Source organism: Poecile atricapillus, chromosome 1 (genome assembly GCF_030490865.1).
Source record: "Poecile atricapillus isolate bPoeAtr1 chromosome 1, bPoeAtr1.hap1, whole genome shotgun sequence".
In the NCBI taxonomy this organism is placed as follows: Eukaryota; Metazoa; Chordata; class Aves; order Passeriformes; family Paridae; genus Poecile; species Poecile atricapillus.
In genome coordinates, this window is record NC_081249.1 from 136,398,172 (window position 1) to 136,414,251 (window position 16,080).

General features: G+C 52.5%; 1 protein-coding gene and 1 pseudogene across 1 annotated transcript; one reads left to right on the top strand and one right to left on the bottom strand.

The window, feature by feature from the left end:
- The first annotated feature begins 2,382 nt into the window (after positions 1–2,382).
- Positions 2,383–7,548, top strand: IRF7 (interferon regulatory factor 7). Its single transcript, XM_058825838.1, has 11 exons — positions 2,383–2,559; positions 2,646–2,808; positions 3,051–3,213; positions 3,295–3,377; positions 3,537–3,582; positions 3,689–3,793; positions 3,867–4,064; positions 4,215–4,340; positions 4,475–4,855; positions 5,016–5,134; positions 5,840–7,548. The coding sequence occupies exons 1-11, from the start codon at positions 2,537–2,539 to the stop codon at positions 5,984–5,986; spliced, it is 1,554 nt and encodes a 517-aa protein (XP_058681821.1). The 5' UTR covers positions 2,383–2,536; the 3' UTR covers positions 5,987–7,548.
- Positions 6,744–15,962, bottom strand: LOC131572641 (uncharacterized; annotated as a pseudogene).
- Positions 15,963–16,080: the final 118 nt, after the last annotated feature.

Genomic DNA, 16,080 nt, shown 5'->3' on the forward strand with positions numbered 1-16,080 from the left:
GCTGCTTTTTGATTTACAGGGAGGGTCCCCAAAAGATAAAACTTGCTGATAAAACTTGTGGGGTTTCAGCTTGCCCTTCTTCCTGCAAGGATTGTCCCCTGAAACTGGATGATTTGTGGCTGCAGGGATGTGCATGGGGTGCAGGTTTGTATGGTGGGGTTAAGTTTGCAGGAAAATTTGGTGCAATGAAGGGCTGAGGTTCAGGGAAGACTCTCCTTGTCATTTGGGATGCTTTTAAAAACTTCTTTAAAAAACTGACTCTTCCTCCTGAATCTCCAGCTCTTCTTCCTCTGTGCAGGAGCTGGTCACCTAAATGAGGCTGATTTTTAGCTTCCTGAACAGGTCCCTGAGCCATCAGGACCTGGGGGGATGGCAGGGGACAACAGCTGGGGCTGTGCGGGACAGGTATCCCCCTCTCCTGCCAGGCAGGGTCCTGCTTGCAAAAAGGAAAAAAAAAAAAAAAAAGTTTTAAATGGGAGAATTCCCATCAATTTAATAAGTCACCTATTAACTGAAATCGCTCTGCATTGATTGCAGCTTTGAGGAATGAAAGTAAATAAACAAACCTCTGCTCCCCTCCCTGGGCACTGCTTGTCCCTGGGGCAGGAGCCAGCAGCCAGCACCACTCCTTGTTCTTCCCACCTGTTCCTCCACCCACCCCGGGCCACCCCAATCTTAGCTTGTCCATGCCAGCCTTGTCCCTTGCTCCCACCCTGACCTGGCTCTCCTGGCTCCTCTTTGGGTTTCATGGTGTTCACTGCCCTTACATACATTTTGCTGGATCTGCTGAATGCCCCTGTCCTGGGTTCAGGTGCTTAACTCAGTTTTGGCTTGTGGAATTTCCTGGATGAAATTTGGATTTGGATGAAATTTCTTAAAGCCCCATGGAGAAATTCCTAGAAAATAAAAAAGGAAAAATCCTAGCAACCAAGAGGGGAATTCCTGGAACAAAAAAGGAAGCCATCCTATAAAGCTAAATATCCTTGGTAACAAAGGGGAAAATTTCTGTAACACAATGTAGGAATTTCCATGTGAGGACTAGGGGAAAGTCCTTGAAAGCAAAAGGGGAAATATTCAGGGAATTTCTAGACAGCAATGGAGGAATTTCCTACAAGGCTATAGGGGGGATAGCCTAGAGATAAAAGGAGGGAAAATCCATGAAAACAAGGAGGAAATTGCCTCAAATACTTGGGAAATACCTGAAAAGCGGAAGTGATTTTTTTTTAAGAAAGTGACAGTGATATTTCCGAGAGCGGAAATTTCCCAGAATGCAAAGGAGGAATTGGTGATTAACAAAAGGGGAACTGCCTGCAGAGGATGAATGATATTTCTTGGGAAATAATTTCTTGCTTCCCAGTGTCAGGAAAATCCACAAACACCAAAGTTTATGTCCAAAAGAGGAGACACAGGAGTCTGTGCCAGGAGCCTCGCTGCCCAAAGTCAGCAGAGACGTTGGGAGCCATTGCAAAGACATTGACACCCAGCCCTTCACCCATCAAATTGTCTGTACTGACATGAGCTTCCCTCTCAGCAGGGAGTAACAGTCATGGGGAAATTTCCTAGGAAAGCAGTGGAGATCTTCTAAGCAGAGGGGAAAATTGTAGACAGGAATGGACGACTCTAGAAAACATCAAAGACATTTCCCAGGAAGCAAGGAGGAAATAGTCTGCAAAGTGACCGGTAAGTTTCCTGGAGAGTAATACGGGATTTTTTAGGAAGGAAGTGGGAAGTTTCCTGGGAAACAAAAGGCAGTGTTCTGAAAAACCATGTAGAGTGCCTAGTAGGCAGTAGGGAGTTCCTGGAAAGAAGACATTTCCTCAAAAACAAGCAGCACATTGGGAAAAGGCTGCAGTTCCGTGCTTCGGCCCTACTGACCCCTCCACCCCTTCCCGGTCCTTGTGTAAGGAGCTCGAAAACCCTCTCAGGGAGTCTGGGTTGTTTTCACTGCTCCCCGCCGAGCTCAGAGGGCTCGGGGAGAGCCGGGCTGTGCTTGTGGCTGCCCTTGACCCACCTCCTGTCGGGGGCATGGGCTGGTTCGCCTTTGCCTCGGTGCCGACCGCTGCCCTTCGCACTTCGGCCTTTATTGGTTTGTCTTTTTTGACAGCACGGCCTTAGCCTGCAAGCCAAGGCAGCCGGGAGAAGGATGAAAACAAACCTCTGAACATGGCCCGGGGGTTTCCAGCCCCGGGAAGTCCCGGCTGGAGCTGGTGCGGGCGGCCCCCTGCGCTCCGAGGGTGCCACGCTCCGCTTTAGGTCCGGTTTATTTATTTTAATTATTAAAATTCAATAGTCCGGAGAGGCGGTGCGCAGCCCAGGGGCCGGAGCATCCCGCGGGCGCTCCCGGGAGCGGCGACACCGCCCCGCGCGGGAGCGGCGGCACTTTCACTTTCGGAAGGGACACGTGATTTCCAGGAAAACGGGAGGGGGGATAAAGGAGCGGGCAGGAGGTGGCCGCCCCCCGCGACCAGGTCACCGCCCTGCGCGGCACGGCTCGGCTCGGCTCCGCTCGGCAGGGAGGCTCTGCGCACCCAGCACCATGGCAGCGGCGGAGAAGGAGGGGTAAGCGGCGGCCAGCACCCCCGGCCCGCCTCGGGTCCCCGTCTCCGGGTGGCCCCGGTCCCCCGGTGACGGTCCCGCGCCCGCAGGGAAGCGCAGAGGCTGCGGTTCGGACAGTGGCTGCTGAGCGCCATCAGCAGCGGGAACTACCGGGGGCTGCGCTGGATCGACTCTGCCCACACCATCTTCCGCGTCCCCTGGAAACACAACGCCAGGAAAGACATCACCAGCAGTGACCTGGAGGTCTTCAAGGTGGGTGGGATGAGTGTCAGTAGCAGCGACGTGGAGATCTTCAAGGTGGGCGGGGTGGGGGTCGCCAGCAGCAGGTTCAGGGTCTTCAAGGTGTGTGGGATAGGATGGTGACCAGCAGCAAGCTGAGGTCTTCAAGGTGGGTGGGATGTGGGAACTGGGAAGGTGGGGAAAGACCAGTCATCCCTGGAAACCTCCATGCTCATGGAGCCAGGGACCCCATGCCCACCTCCCTGCACCCCCAGGCCTGGGCAAAGGTCAGTGGGCGCTATGAGGAAGGCTCCGAGGACCCGGCCAAGTGGAAGACCAACTTCCGTTGTGCCCTGAGCAGCACCCACTTGTTCAAGCTGGAACAGGACAATTCCAAGCGTGGTGATGACCCCCACAAGGTCTTCTCCATTGTCTCAGGTGAGCCTCACCCCATGGAGGGGCTGTGTTGGGTGGGGTGGGCAGTCTCAAGACCTCCCATTCCTGGTGCTCTCCTTTCAGCCACCCTTCAGCACAGCACGGAGGGAGATTCCAGCATCCCAAACCCTGCGGTGGACCAGCAGGCAGCACAAGAGCAGCTGCAGGTAGCTGGGTGGGCACAGCAGGCCAGGGTGGGTCCCTGCTGCCACTCCGCAAGTATAGTTCCCAAGCTGCAGCCCAGCACCTGGCCAAAATGGAGAGGCTGGGAGAGGCTGGGTGCCTGGCAACCACAGTAATATGATCCATTTTCCTCCCCTTTCCAGCTGGAGCTCCACCCCCAAGACATGGCCTCAGCAATCGCTGTGCCAGGTAAGCACTAGTCCCACAATCTTTCTTTGGGAGAGGACGCCCAGTAGGCTCAGCTGGGGCTGACTTTGTGGCTGTGAGACATCCTACCCGCTGTGCTCCCCCTTAGAAAGCACCGACCCCACACAGCTCAAGACTCTGGAGGACCTGCTGCGGCACTGTGACATCTCTCCCCGTGTCCTTGGCCCACTCACCGCACCCTGGGTGCCCACAGGTGAGACCAGCTCTGCTCACAGGGTGCAGAGTTGGTGACTGCCTGGGTGAGTGATCCCAGCACCTTCCCACAGGTGGCTTCCCTGCAGGGGACACTCCCCACCAGGACATTGTGCTCCAGCCTCACCAGGACACCCTGCTCCAGCCTTACACAAACACCAGCCAAAACAGCTGCTTCCCTCCCACGACATTTCCACAATGGGTGCCCACGGTGGAGCAGCCCACCTTGGACACCTACCAAGCAACGGGCCTCATGCCACCAGAAGAGACAGGTGGGTGCCATGGGGCAGGCTCTGGCCCTGGCAATGCCATGATGGGGTGGGAAGAGGCCAGGGGGGTGCCTTGAGCACCCCACGCCGAAGCAGCCCCCAGCCTGCTGTGTCTGGAATGGTGATGCTGATGCTGCTCATCCCCCGCTGCAGGGGCCGTGCCAGCGCCGTGCCACCTGATGGAGGGCGCGGTCCCCATGCAGTACGCGGCGGAGGCGACGTTGTTCGTGCCTGCCCCCAGTCCTGTGCCACAGCCACGGCTGCTGCTGGATAACACAGGTGAGGGCTATTAGTTAGTAATAGCTATAAATTATTATTACAATTATTAACAGTAAATATGCTTGGGGGGGTGCTCTGGGGAGGGGGAACATTTCAGTTTGGAGGATGCAGCTGCTGATCGCTTCCTGGTGCAGATGGCATCGTCTCCATCCTGGATGTCACCATCTACTACCGGGGGAAGGAGTTCCACCGGGAGGTGGTTGGGGGCAGCCGCTGCCTGCTGACGTACCAGCCCCCCAGTCTGCCGGAGAGCCCGTGCCCCTGGCACGTGGTGCACTTCCCCAGCCCCGCCAGCGTGGCCGATGGCAAGCAGCGGCGCATCACCGAGGAGCTGCTGGGCGTCGCGGGGCTGCAGCTGGAGCAACGCGCCTACAAGGTCTTTGCCACCCGCCGGGAGAAGTGCAAGGTGTTCTGGGCCTTGTCCCAGCAGCTCGAGGGGGTTGAGGAGCCTCCACCCAACCTGCTCTACCGGGACCAGGAAACGCCCATCTTTGACTTCAATGAGTTTTGCACAGGTAGGTAGGCGTGTCACGTAGTTCCCCGTGTGTTGTTTCCTGCCCAGCCTGGTCTGGGGCTCATGGGAGCCAGCCCCAGGATGTTACAAGCATCCAAACCCTCCCAGCCCCTCTGTTCCACCAGGCTCACCCCAAAACTGAGCCCTGTTTTGCCTTACAGAGCTGAGGGACTTCCGCAATGGCCAAAGGCGGCGATCCCCTGATTTCACCATCTACCTCTGCTTTGGGCAGGCCTTCTCCAAGACCAAGCCTAAGGAGTCCAAGCTCATCCTGGTCAAGGTGCAGCAGCCAAACCCACTATCCCCCTTCTGCCCAGGGGAGGGGAGATACTCATGGAGGCCAGGGGAGCTGGGACCCTGGGTGCCTGAGGAGGGGCATCCTCAAGGTGGAGTTGGGTGGGAGACGAAGGGTCTGGGTGCCTGAAGAGGGACCCTTGGGGACTGAGGCAAGTGGGATTCTGGCTGCCCAGGGATGGGGAGGCCTAGGTGTGGAGAGGTGATGGAGTTTCCTCAGGGACTGGGCAGGGGGGGGCTCAGGAGCCAAAGGAGGTCTCTTGGGTACTCAAGAGAGGACGCCCTCACTGTGCAATGGTGATGGGGATTTGGGAGCCCTCAGGATGTGGGGCAGATGGACATCTGGATACCCAACGAGGGGGTAGCCTGGGGGCTGAGAGAGGTGAGGGAATTGAGTGACAGGGGAGGGGGACCCTTGGAGGCGTGGATGGGGGCAGCATGACCAGGGAGGGAACGCTTAGGAACCAGGGAAAACACGGGATGAGGGTGGGCCAGAGGACACTTGGGGTCTGGGTGGGATGGTGTGGAAGGCAGCTGCCCAAGGACAGGGACCCTCAGGGGTTGAGGGAGACAAAGGGTGCCCCAGACATCTCCTCCCTGCACTCCAGGAGGACAGGGCCAAGCATGTTGTTGCAGCCATATCAGGCAGCTGCCCTAACCTGCCCCTAACCCCGATGTTTTACCACTGCAGCTGGTGCCCAAGTTCTGCGAGTATTACTACGATCAGGTGCTGCAGGAGGGAGCCTCCTCCCTGGACAGCCACACCATCAGCCTGCAGCTCTCCAACTCCTTTGACCTCATGGAGCTGATTGAGCAGTACAACATGCAGCTGGGCTGACCCCACCTCCCCGCTCCCCATGGCTCTGGCACAGGCAGCAGGACCCCTGGGCATCCCAGGCTCTGCAAACCAGCACCCCCCAACCCAAGGACAGCTTCACTGACCAGTCCTGGAGCTCACACATGGCTTTTCCCCTCCGTCAGCTTCTAGCATGTGTTTTTGTGGAGAGTGGTAATTTACAGATTTTTTTAAAATTTTTTCCAAGTTAAAATATATATGTATAGAAATGTAGTTCTCTTGCTGCTGTTGCCTGGATCTCTGCCTCTGCTCTCAGTCTGAAATCTTCACCACCCCCTTCTACCCCCAAAACCACAGGGGTCCATGCCCAGCCTTGTCTCAGCAAAGTCCCTGCTTGCAGGGGTGGGCTGGTATCAGAGAGCTTTATCAGCATCTTCTTCCTCTTAAATTTGAGTAGATGAGGTGACTTCCCAGCATGAAGGGATGCATTTATCAATGCATTTATTTCCATGCATTAAGGCTGCAAACACGATTTGCCAGCAGAGTGTACTGAGGACAGCATGGCTTGGGCTAAACAAAAGTAATTCTTTGCTGAGCACTGGCCCAGAGTTACTCGCTGGAGATGTTCTGGAAAAATAAGGCAACAACTACAAAACGAAACACCCAGAGTGCCAGCTCAGAGCTGCAGAGGGGGTGGTATCTCAGGTAGGAGTGTGGAAACCAGAGGGCTGCCTGAAGATGGGGTGTCCACTCCCCAGGCTGCAAGCAACTGCACCCCCTCATTTCAGGAGCCTGACCATCACTGTGGTCCCTGGGCAAGAGGAGGGAGCAGTGTCCTTACCTGCCTGTGACCTGGATGCTACTGGGCCCAAAGGTGGCAGTTGTGTAGCTTGTCACGTGCTGGGGGCTCTTCCTGTGGCCTGGGTGCTGTGGGAATGGGACACCCTTAGCACCTGTGCTCCATGAAACCCTCAGCCCTCTTTTCCCTCAGCACAGTTGCGGCACAGATTCGGGACACTGGGCTCACCTTTGGGGCAGTGCCCACACATCCCACAGGTTTTGACATCTTCCTTTCTCCTGTGGAGGAAAAAGCCCAGGAAAGAAGGAGCAGGAGCTGCCCTCAGCACTCCCCATGGAATATGATGCCAGGGCTTTCTCTTCCCACCCTGACCTGAGGTGCAGCTGTTGGTGCGACGGCTGAGCATCTTCAGCTCTTCATGAAACAGGGACACATGGGCACATGTCCAGAGAGAACATTTTGTGCCTGAGCCCCAGAGTTTCAGCTTCTTCACCTTTCCCTCCATGCTCCAATTTCCCACACCAGTAAGTGCTAACACCACATGGGACACATGGGAGCTGCTATGGTCAGGGGAAGGGCACCTGGTGAGTTTCATGACTAATTTCACCTGGCTTTTAGAAGCTGACCAGCTGCACCAGCATTGCAGTAGTGACCACCTGGGTCCTGCCTTGCTTGCAGGGCACAGTGTGTACATACATGGCACCTGTGCCATCCATGTCTGGCCAGAGGAACTCTGCGGGACAGACGGATGTTCGGCAGGGCATCCTCACACGTGCAGACCCGGCCACTCTTCAGTGAGCTTCTGAATGGTGAGCACAACTGCCACAAGGAACTTCCAGGCAAACTAGAACCCTTCCAGGCAAAAGAAAAATGTCTTGCTTTCTTACAGCCCCCAGCCACAGCAGCCCAGGAGATTCTGTTGTGACCCACACATTTCCAGCCCATGGCGTCAACTGTCAGACCAGCTCCATTTCTCCAGTTAACCAAACCTCCATAAGGAATTTAATGATATGTTGAAAGAGCTCCCCAGCTTGGGTGGCCCTCTTGCTTATCACTTGAAGACCCAGCCTTAGACTGTGCTCTGCTGGGGCCTTCTGGGGAAGGACGACTCATTTGCCCCATGACAAGAATGAAAATTTGATTTTCCACTTCCATGTGATACCTCTAGAGGAGTCCTGAACAGAATTGCATGGAGAAAGAGGAAACCTTTAAGTGGAATGCTAATGGATCCAGGCCAGACTAGGACATGTTGCAGAGGCTTCTTGGGACACTTCCATAGGGCTGGAGGTGGCAGGGGCAGAGCTAAGGAGAGACATGGGGTTGGGAGTCATGAAATACACATCAGGGATCTTACCTGTCCTTTCTGAGGGCTTTCTGCAGCAGAGGTCCAGGTAGCTGTAGGCCCTCTGGTTATTCTTTTGATCAAGCAGGGGTTTCCCATTGCATATCAGCAGGCAGGTCACCTTGGCCACCCAGTGTGTGCAATAGAAGGAGCAAGCTTTCACCAGGAACCTGCAAGGAGATTGCCCATGGCTTTCACCACTTTTCTCCTAGCTTATCTCTAATGCTGGGAGAAAGCATGGCACCAGATGGACTTGAAAATATGAACTGAGTTTCAGTAAGAACAGACACCAAACGAGGACCTTCCCCTACTGAGAGCTCAAGCAGCAGAAGCAACCTCTTAAACCAAGAGATCCTTCCAGAGTTGGCCATCTTGTCTTGGTTTTGTCTGGGATGGAGTTAATTTTCTTCCTAGTAGCTGTGCTTTGGATTTAGGATGAGAATGATGTGGATAACACACTGATCTTTTACTTGCTGCTGAGCAGGGCTTACATCAAGTCAAGGATTTTTCAGGTTCTCAGGCTGCCCTGCCAGCGAGGGGACTGCACAAGAAGCTGGGAGGGGACAGCCAGGACAGCTGACCCCAAATGACCAAAGGGTTATCCCATACCCAGTGGCATCATGCTCAGTGTATAAACCTGGGGGAGAGCTGGCTGGAGGACCATTGCTTGGGAACAGGCTGGGCATGAGTTGGTTAGTGCTGAGCAATTGTATTTGCAGCACCTGTTCTTGGGTTTTATTTCTCTCTTTGCTGATTTACTTTTCATTACAATATTATTGTTGCTATTACTGTTATTATAATAATTTATTTCAACTATTAAACTCTTTATCTCAACCCATGAGTTTTCTCACTTTTCTGATTCTCTCCCCCCTCCAGCTGAGATTCTTTGGGGAGAGTGAGTGAGTGACTCTGTAGTGTTTGGTTGCTGGTTGGGGTTTAACCACACCACCATCAGATAAAACTCAAGACACAAGTCCAGAAAACCAGGAGAAGTTTCAAAAACTGGTACAGTTCCAACACCCATAGAAACTAGAACATTCTTGGGTGAGACTCTGAGACCTCTGCCTGCCTGGATGGGCACAGATTAGCCAAACAGCCCCCCAGATGAAAGGTGAACCAGAAGGAGCGTGGCCTTTGCTCACATCCAGGCAGTGAACATTGCAAGGGGTTCACCCAGGGCCCCACATGTGTGTGGCACAGCTGAGAAGCCACCCTGGTACCCTGACTCCTCCTCAGCAGATCCAATCTCAGCAGCCAAGGGCTTGCTGAGAGTCATCCTGGCACTGCACCGAGCAAACTCAATCCCACAACCTCACTGATGGCTGGAAACCAATGCTTACCTCTGGAATAAGTCCTCAGGTATTTAGGGTGAGAAGTAGGCACAGATGTGGAGGTCCTCAGGGTGATCTCCTCCCCACACCTCAGACACTTATTCTGTCTGGTTCAGATAGGTTGGGAACAAGTACCAGGACTCGCCTTGGCTCCGTGTGGTCTCCCACGGCTTCCCAGGCACAAATTCCCTGGCCTGTGGATTGAGTGCTTGAGTGCTTCACCTCCAGGCAGAGCTCAAAGTGCTCCAGGAGGCTGAAGAGCTTCCCTCTCCCTCTGTGAGGCCTGTGTCCCATGATTTCCTCAAAGACATCCCACATCCCTTCTGAACAGAGCCTGTGCTTCACCAAGGCACAGCATTGCTGTTGACTTGAAGGCCCACACCAGCTGGCTCTGTCTCTGATGGTGGCGTGTTCTCCCATCAGGGTCTCCATGGAGATGCTCCCGAGCTGCTGGATGAGGTGGTGCTGCACCAGGAGCTGCATGGGAAGAGAAGGAGAGATGAGGTGGCAGTGAGAGGAACCCAGCAAAGCTGCAGGACTTGGGCTCTACGGAGATGGTCCTGGTCCCCACACTCACCTTGAACATCATTATTAAAAATGTAGGCTGGAGAATGATGGTACTTTCCAAGTGCTTGATTTCCTCATACCACATGATAAGCCTGATGTCCTGGAGGAGCTCTCTGCCCAGGCTGGCCAGGTGCTCGCGCTGGGAGAGTTTGCTGAGTAGGTACTGGAGATCCATCATGCCTAGAGGGAGATGCAGGAGCTCAGCATGCATCTATCAGACACAGAATTCCAAGGCTGATACTTCAGAGAGCCAACAAACACCAGCAGCATTCCATGTTACCTATGCAATCCCTGGGGAAGTAGCTGGCATCAGAGTGATGCTTGGTGACTGTGACCAAAAATGTTCTGCCTCTCCTCAGCTATCTAACTGCTGCCCTGAAGCTCCCACAGTCTTGCCTTGCCTCTGCAGTGGCAAAAGCCTGCCAGGACTTTCTGAAAAACAAGGCTAATATTGGGTTTGTTTTTTTTTATTGTTTGAGGAAGCAGGTTTGTTTCCAGCCAGAAAACCTCAGATTGCCAGTTAAACCTCAGACTGTCATTCAGCAGTGCAGAGAGACAGGCAACAAAATCTGGCTTATCTCCACAAAAGAAAAGCATTTGCTTTTTGTTCACTAATCCTACAGTGGCCAGAGGGGCCAGAGATGTCACTGGGAACTGATGGTGCTTGTATTTGCTTTAGGTATATAAGCAGGAGGCTGGAGCTGCCTGCTAGTCCTGCTAAGTCACAGGACACATGGAAAAAGGACCTAGGGAAGGGTAAGGGGCCATTAAATAAAGTCAGCAGGATGTAGATTTGAAAACCACATAGTTCCATTAAAGCTGTGGAGCTCCTTCCTGCAAGATGTTTTTAATTGCTTATACAAGGAAAAGGGGAGAAAGAAAAGCATCATTTGAAAGCAGGAAAGCAGACAACATGGCCTACTCAGGTGTGCTCAGCATTAACACTGCAAGGTCTTCAGCAGTGACCCCACTGCCACACAAACGAGGCCAGAAGGTGCAGCAAGTGTTGGAGAGCCCGTCCCAAATTCAGGAAAGCACTGGAGAGAGCCTGTCCCAGGCACGGGACAGAAGCTCCTCTCAGCAAGGCGTGGCAGGGGTGACAGAGCACCCACCATGGCCTGCCATCGCCTGGCTCTGTGCAACAGCCACGATGGCAGCTTCCACCTGCCTGTGGATGGGCAGCAGCACTTGGACAACCTCAGGGATGAGCTCCTTGTTCTTCATGTGCTTCAAAATAGGGGCCTCGAGCTTTCTGATGTCACAGTGATCCATGCAGTTTACAGCAACTAAGCTTAAGATCTGGAAAAGAGGGAGCACATACCTGACAAAAGCACATCCAGGAGTGTTTAACCTGTGAGGTAAAGGAAGGACCTAATGCCCATGAGGTCCCCAGGGTGGGACACTCCACTGGCTCAGCTTCAGAGGGCACTTCCTTCACACCTCTGTTCTGTGGCAGTTCCTGAAAATCACCTGGTGATGGTAAATGACCCCTCACACTCCTCCTCAGGCACTTGTCACAAGCCACAGGAGGAGATGTCCATCACCTACCAGGGACAAGGTCCCTGCAGGTCACAGCCAAGGGTCACCACATCCACCAGAGCCTGGGGAGGGGCTGCAGTAGTGGCCTGATGCACCAGGTCACCTTAGCCAGTAGCACACTGGGCTGCCAGAGATAGCAGGGTGACCTCAGCCAGCCAGAACCCAGGATAATCTCAGCCCTATGGTTAACATGGAGCTCTCCATCTCTTTCAGCCTCTCCTGCTGGTCCACAAAAAACTTGGGCTCCTCACTGCCCTCCAGGTTGTTGATGAAGCGAGTGAAGTTGTTTTTCCTCTCTGCCAGCACGGCTGTGATCCTGGCCATGATATCATGTGTCTTCTCTGCTGCCTCCTGCTCCTGGCAGCTGTCCACATGGGTTCCCACAGGAAGTCTGGGACTTGCATGGACAGGTTGCTGATCCAGAAACCAACAAGCTCCTTAAAAGTTTTGTCATTAGTTTGGTGCCTGGGTAGGGAGAAAAAGAAAATCCTAAATTCACATCTCACCCTCTGGGTCTCCAGCCAACTTCCACCAGTACAGGCCTGACCACACACTCTATGCTGTCCCAGGAGCTTGATGGACAAGAGCTCAGATCTCAGAAGCTGATGTGGGATATATCCAAGTTCATGCTTCAGTTCCCCATCCTTAAGCTATGGGGTGTAGCAGAGTTAGAGTCTCCCTGCTGTGCATGAGAGCATCCCTCTGTAGCACCAAACCCAAGCCTGATGCTCCCTCCATGTTCAGGGAACATCACAGATTATAGGAGGGATGAGAGAGATTTGCTCCTTTCAGAAAGCAAGTCCTTTTAGGTGGGGTTCAGTTGTCATATAAGGAGTCCATGCTTACTCAGCCCCTCCAAACAGAGGCTTTTGGCAAGGTGATGACAGAGCTGGTGGATTAAAAGGTTGATCTGCAAAAAGGAGAGAGGAAGAGCCAGCTATGCCAACGGTGAGAAGACCAGGCCTCAAGGTCCAATGGAAATGGTGTGGATTTGTGCAGTGCAGTTTCCCTTTTTAGTTTCCCTGCTCTACCTGGAATCCAAACCAGCTCAGTATTTACATGTGAAGATGGATGACGAGGATGATGAGAGCCTGTGAGGTGATGAACACGTTGTAGTATTCCAGCTGGCCAGTAAAGTCCCAGAAGAGAAATGTGAAGTCCTTCATTTGGAACTCACTGATCTCTATCCCAACTGTTCGCTCTTCCTTGGGCACCAGTTTGGACTGCCCTTGCTTCAGGCTTCTGCAGATGGTGGACTTCCCTGCCAGCGAGGCTCCCAGGAAAATGGGACCCTCTTGTCCTCCTGCCCCAAACCATGCTGAAGTTGGTTGAAGTAATTCCAGATCTGCTGAATGCCACCAGCACACACTTCACTGGGCAGGTCCCAGAGAGGGTTCCCACTGGCCTTAAACATTTTCAGGGATTGACCCTGGAAGAGCTCCTTGGGGAGATGGCAAAGGGCATTATTCTGCACATGGAATCCCTCTAAGTGTGTCAGCTGCAGGATTGGCTGTGGTAAGGTCTGGAACAGGTTGTTGGAGACGTTGAACTACTGAAGGCTGCCTCAACAAGCTGCCAGGTCCCTGGGGAGGGCACAGAGACAGTTCTTGTTCAGCCACAGGTATTTACGCCTGAGGAGATGGGAGAAAACCCGCTCTGGGATGATCCAGATTTGGTTCTGATTCAGCTCAAGCCTGTCCAAACAGACCAGACTCTTCCATTGGGAAAGCTCAAACTCTTCTTGGACAGTATCAGCTTCCTGAGGTTGCAAAGCTTAGAAGTGCTGGTGATGCTCCTGAGCTTGTTCCTGTTGAGGTCAAGGCTCTCCAGCATGGAATTGCTCAGGACTGTGGGAGGGAGCACACGCAGCCTCTGGGAAGAGATCCACTTCACTCAATCTGTGCTCCTGCTGCTGACCTGCGCATGGAAAGTGGTTAAAAGAGACTATGACTCTCTGGAATTGCAGAACTTTTATTTATTTATTTTGCATGATTTTAAGATGATTTTGGCCAGCAAGGAAAAGCTGAGGAGCTGTTGAACAGTGCAACCACAATTACTGCTTGAACAGCTCCTGTTCTCAAGAGAGGAACTGAAGCCAAGGATCTTGGCTGGGACTGAAGACACAGGAACAATTCCCACCAGATGTTGACCTGCAGCCCAAGTGTCACATTAACATATTTGCTCTCATGCTTTGAGCCCTGCTAGAGCTCCAGCCACAGATGCATCTACCCCAAAACTGGGAGTTTTCTAACCGCAGCAGTGGGCTGCAGGGGCAGAGCCGATGTCAGGACAGCTGCCCCCCAGATAACTCGCCCAGCCCACTCGCTGCTCTTCACCACAGCTATAGGGACGCATGAGGCCAAGGCCAGTGAGTTCAGACACTTCCTCTTTCACATCCCCCCTGCTCCAGATGACGCTGTGATTCCCTGCAGGGATGTTCCCAGCCCTGGGAGACTGGGGAAATAACACAGGATGGTGGGGCTCCCCAAAAAACAGGGCACACAGGCAGGGACTTAGTGATGGCTTGAGAATGTCCCCAAACAAAGGGTGTTTAGGGAAGAGAGATTTGCAGGTGAGGAGTGCGCCAGCAGGATGGGAATCACACGATACCAGAGCAAAACATGCTTAGATTTACTTTCCTCTCCCTTGTTTCACTTCCTCCCATGACACCAAGCATGGCATCCCCTTATGCAATGCACCCTGCTCAGGACTGACTCATCATCATTTCTCAGCATCACCACAGAAATGTGGGACATGCTCCAAGCCCAGCAGGAAAGCAAGCCTTCACCCTCTCCCACAACCACTGAGCCAGGGCAGCTACTCACGGGCTCTGGGCTGGGCCATTACCCTGCAGTGTGGCACCAGCTGGATCCTCCAGGCGCTCGCCTCCCCCTTTCATTTCCTCCTCTTGTGTCGCTCCTGCCTCCCCAACCACTGCCAGGGACCCCAAGCCTCTCTTTCTCCATCCAACCTCAGAGCAGCTCTCAGGAACCTGAGCACCTCTGGCTGGACAGCAGGGCCAGGGTTATGTCCCAAAAGCAGTACTGGAGGTCACCTATAAGACAAACATGGTGGCAGAGTAAGTCCCGAGTCAAATTCCTGCTGTAGCATCCCTCCCCTGCCTGTGCTGAACGACCTTTTGGCATCACAACTCTTGCACAGGAATGAAAGGACACTAAAAAGAGGTTATACTGTTACCAAACTACTGCATGTATTGAATAAATATAATTTCTTCCCTTTAACAGGTAGCAGCATCTGATCTAAGAGGGTCAACCAGAAAGGGCAAAAAAAAGTAAGCAAGTAGTATACACAGTATACTAGAAAAATTGTTTTCTAGAACGTGCCAGAAGAGGCATTTTTAGGTATGTTTCTCATTGCCTCTCCCAGGAGGCAGCTTACAATTTGATAATTTAATTTTAATGGCAGACAGAATAAAAGAACCAGGGTTCTTGTTCATATAACTTCAGCAGAAAGCACATGCAGAAGGTGTAGTTTTCAGTCTCAGCACTCCTCAGGCAATGGCAGGTGCAAAGATAACAAATTTAGCAGCCCTTACAGTGCAGGCACTCCTAATACACCCTGCAACAGGCTCTTACCTTTATTGCCAGCTCAAGGGTAACATTAAACAAGAATTTAAAGCAGTGAAACAGCCCAAGGAATGAAACAGACTGATGCTGTCTTCCTGGTAAACTGTGTAGTTGTTTCTACTACTTGCTCAAGCCTTGTTTTTCACACCACCTACCCCTTTTCACTCTGTATACAGACAGGTTATGGCAGAATTGCTCCTCTGAGATATTCAGAGGTGTCCAATTTCCAGTCTAAGTGTATGCACAACTAAATCACATTCTCTCATTCTTGTGCCAACAGAGCCATGAAAGGTTCTGAATTATTTTGTCAAGAATTCTATCAGCAGTACTTGTATTTACAACCCCACACCCATGTTCCATGTATGTATTCTAGCTCCAAGTTTAGCTTGAAAATTACACCTTCTCTGCCAACTGTTCTGCAATCAGTACTGTCTTTTCCAAAGATCTGCAAAGCAGCTCCAAAATTATCACTTCCTTATCATCCATCCAGGCTGCACTTCCATAGGGGAAGCATACAGAACCAAGGAAGATTAACTCCACAATGCTCAGGATTCATCCATCCACTCCTCTAGCACAGTGAGTGATTGTGCCAGTCCGAACACTAGTGGTATGTAGGCTTGTTTTGTTTAAATAGTAAAAAAAAAAATAAACTCTCCAAACCAGTTCCCATGAAGGGAAAGCCAGTTTCTGAGTTGCTTACTGGTCTTCTCTTCAATTTCTCTAGCAGGATTTGATGGGGAATGATTTAAGTCAGGTTCAAGGGTGCTAAATATCATTGAAGGGGCTGTAGCTCAGTCACTTAAAAGATCTGCAGTACCTGTAGGCAAGGAGCTTTGCTAAAGCAATCGAGATCAAGTCAGAACATGTGCCGGACTCCTTTGATTCTTGATAGGAAGAGCAGTTTTCCTGCAGAGGAGGAGGGACAATTATTAATCCAACTCCAATCCTCTTCCACAAACACAGCATTCCTT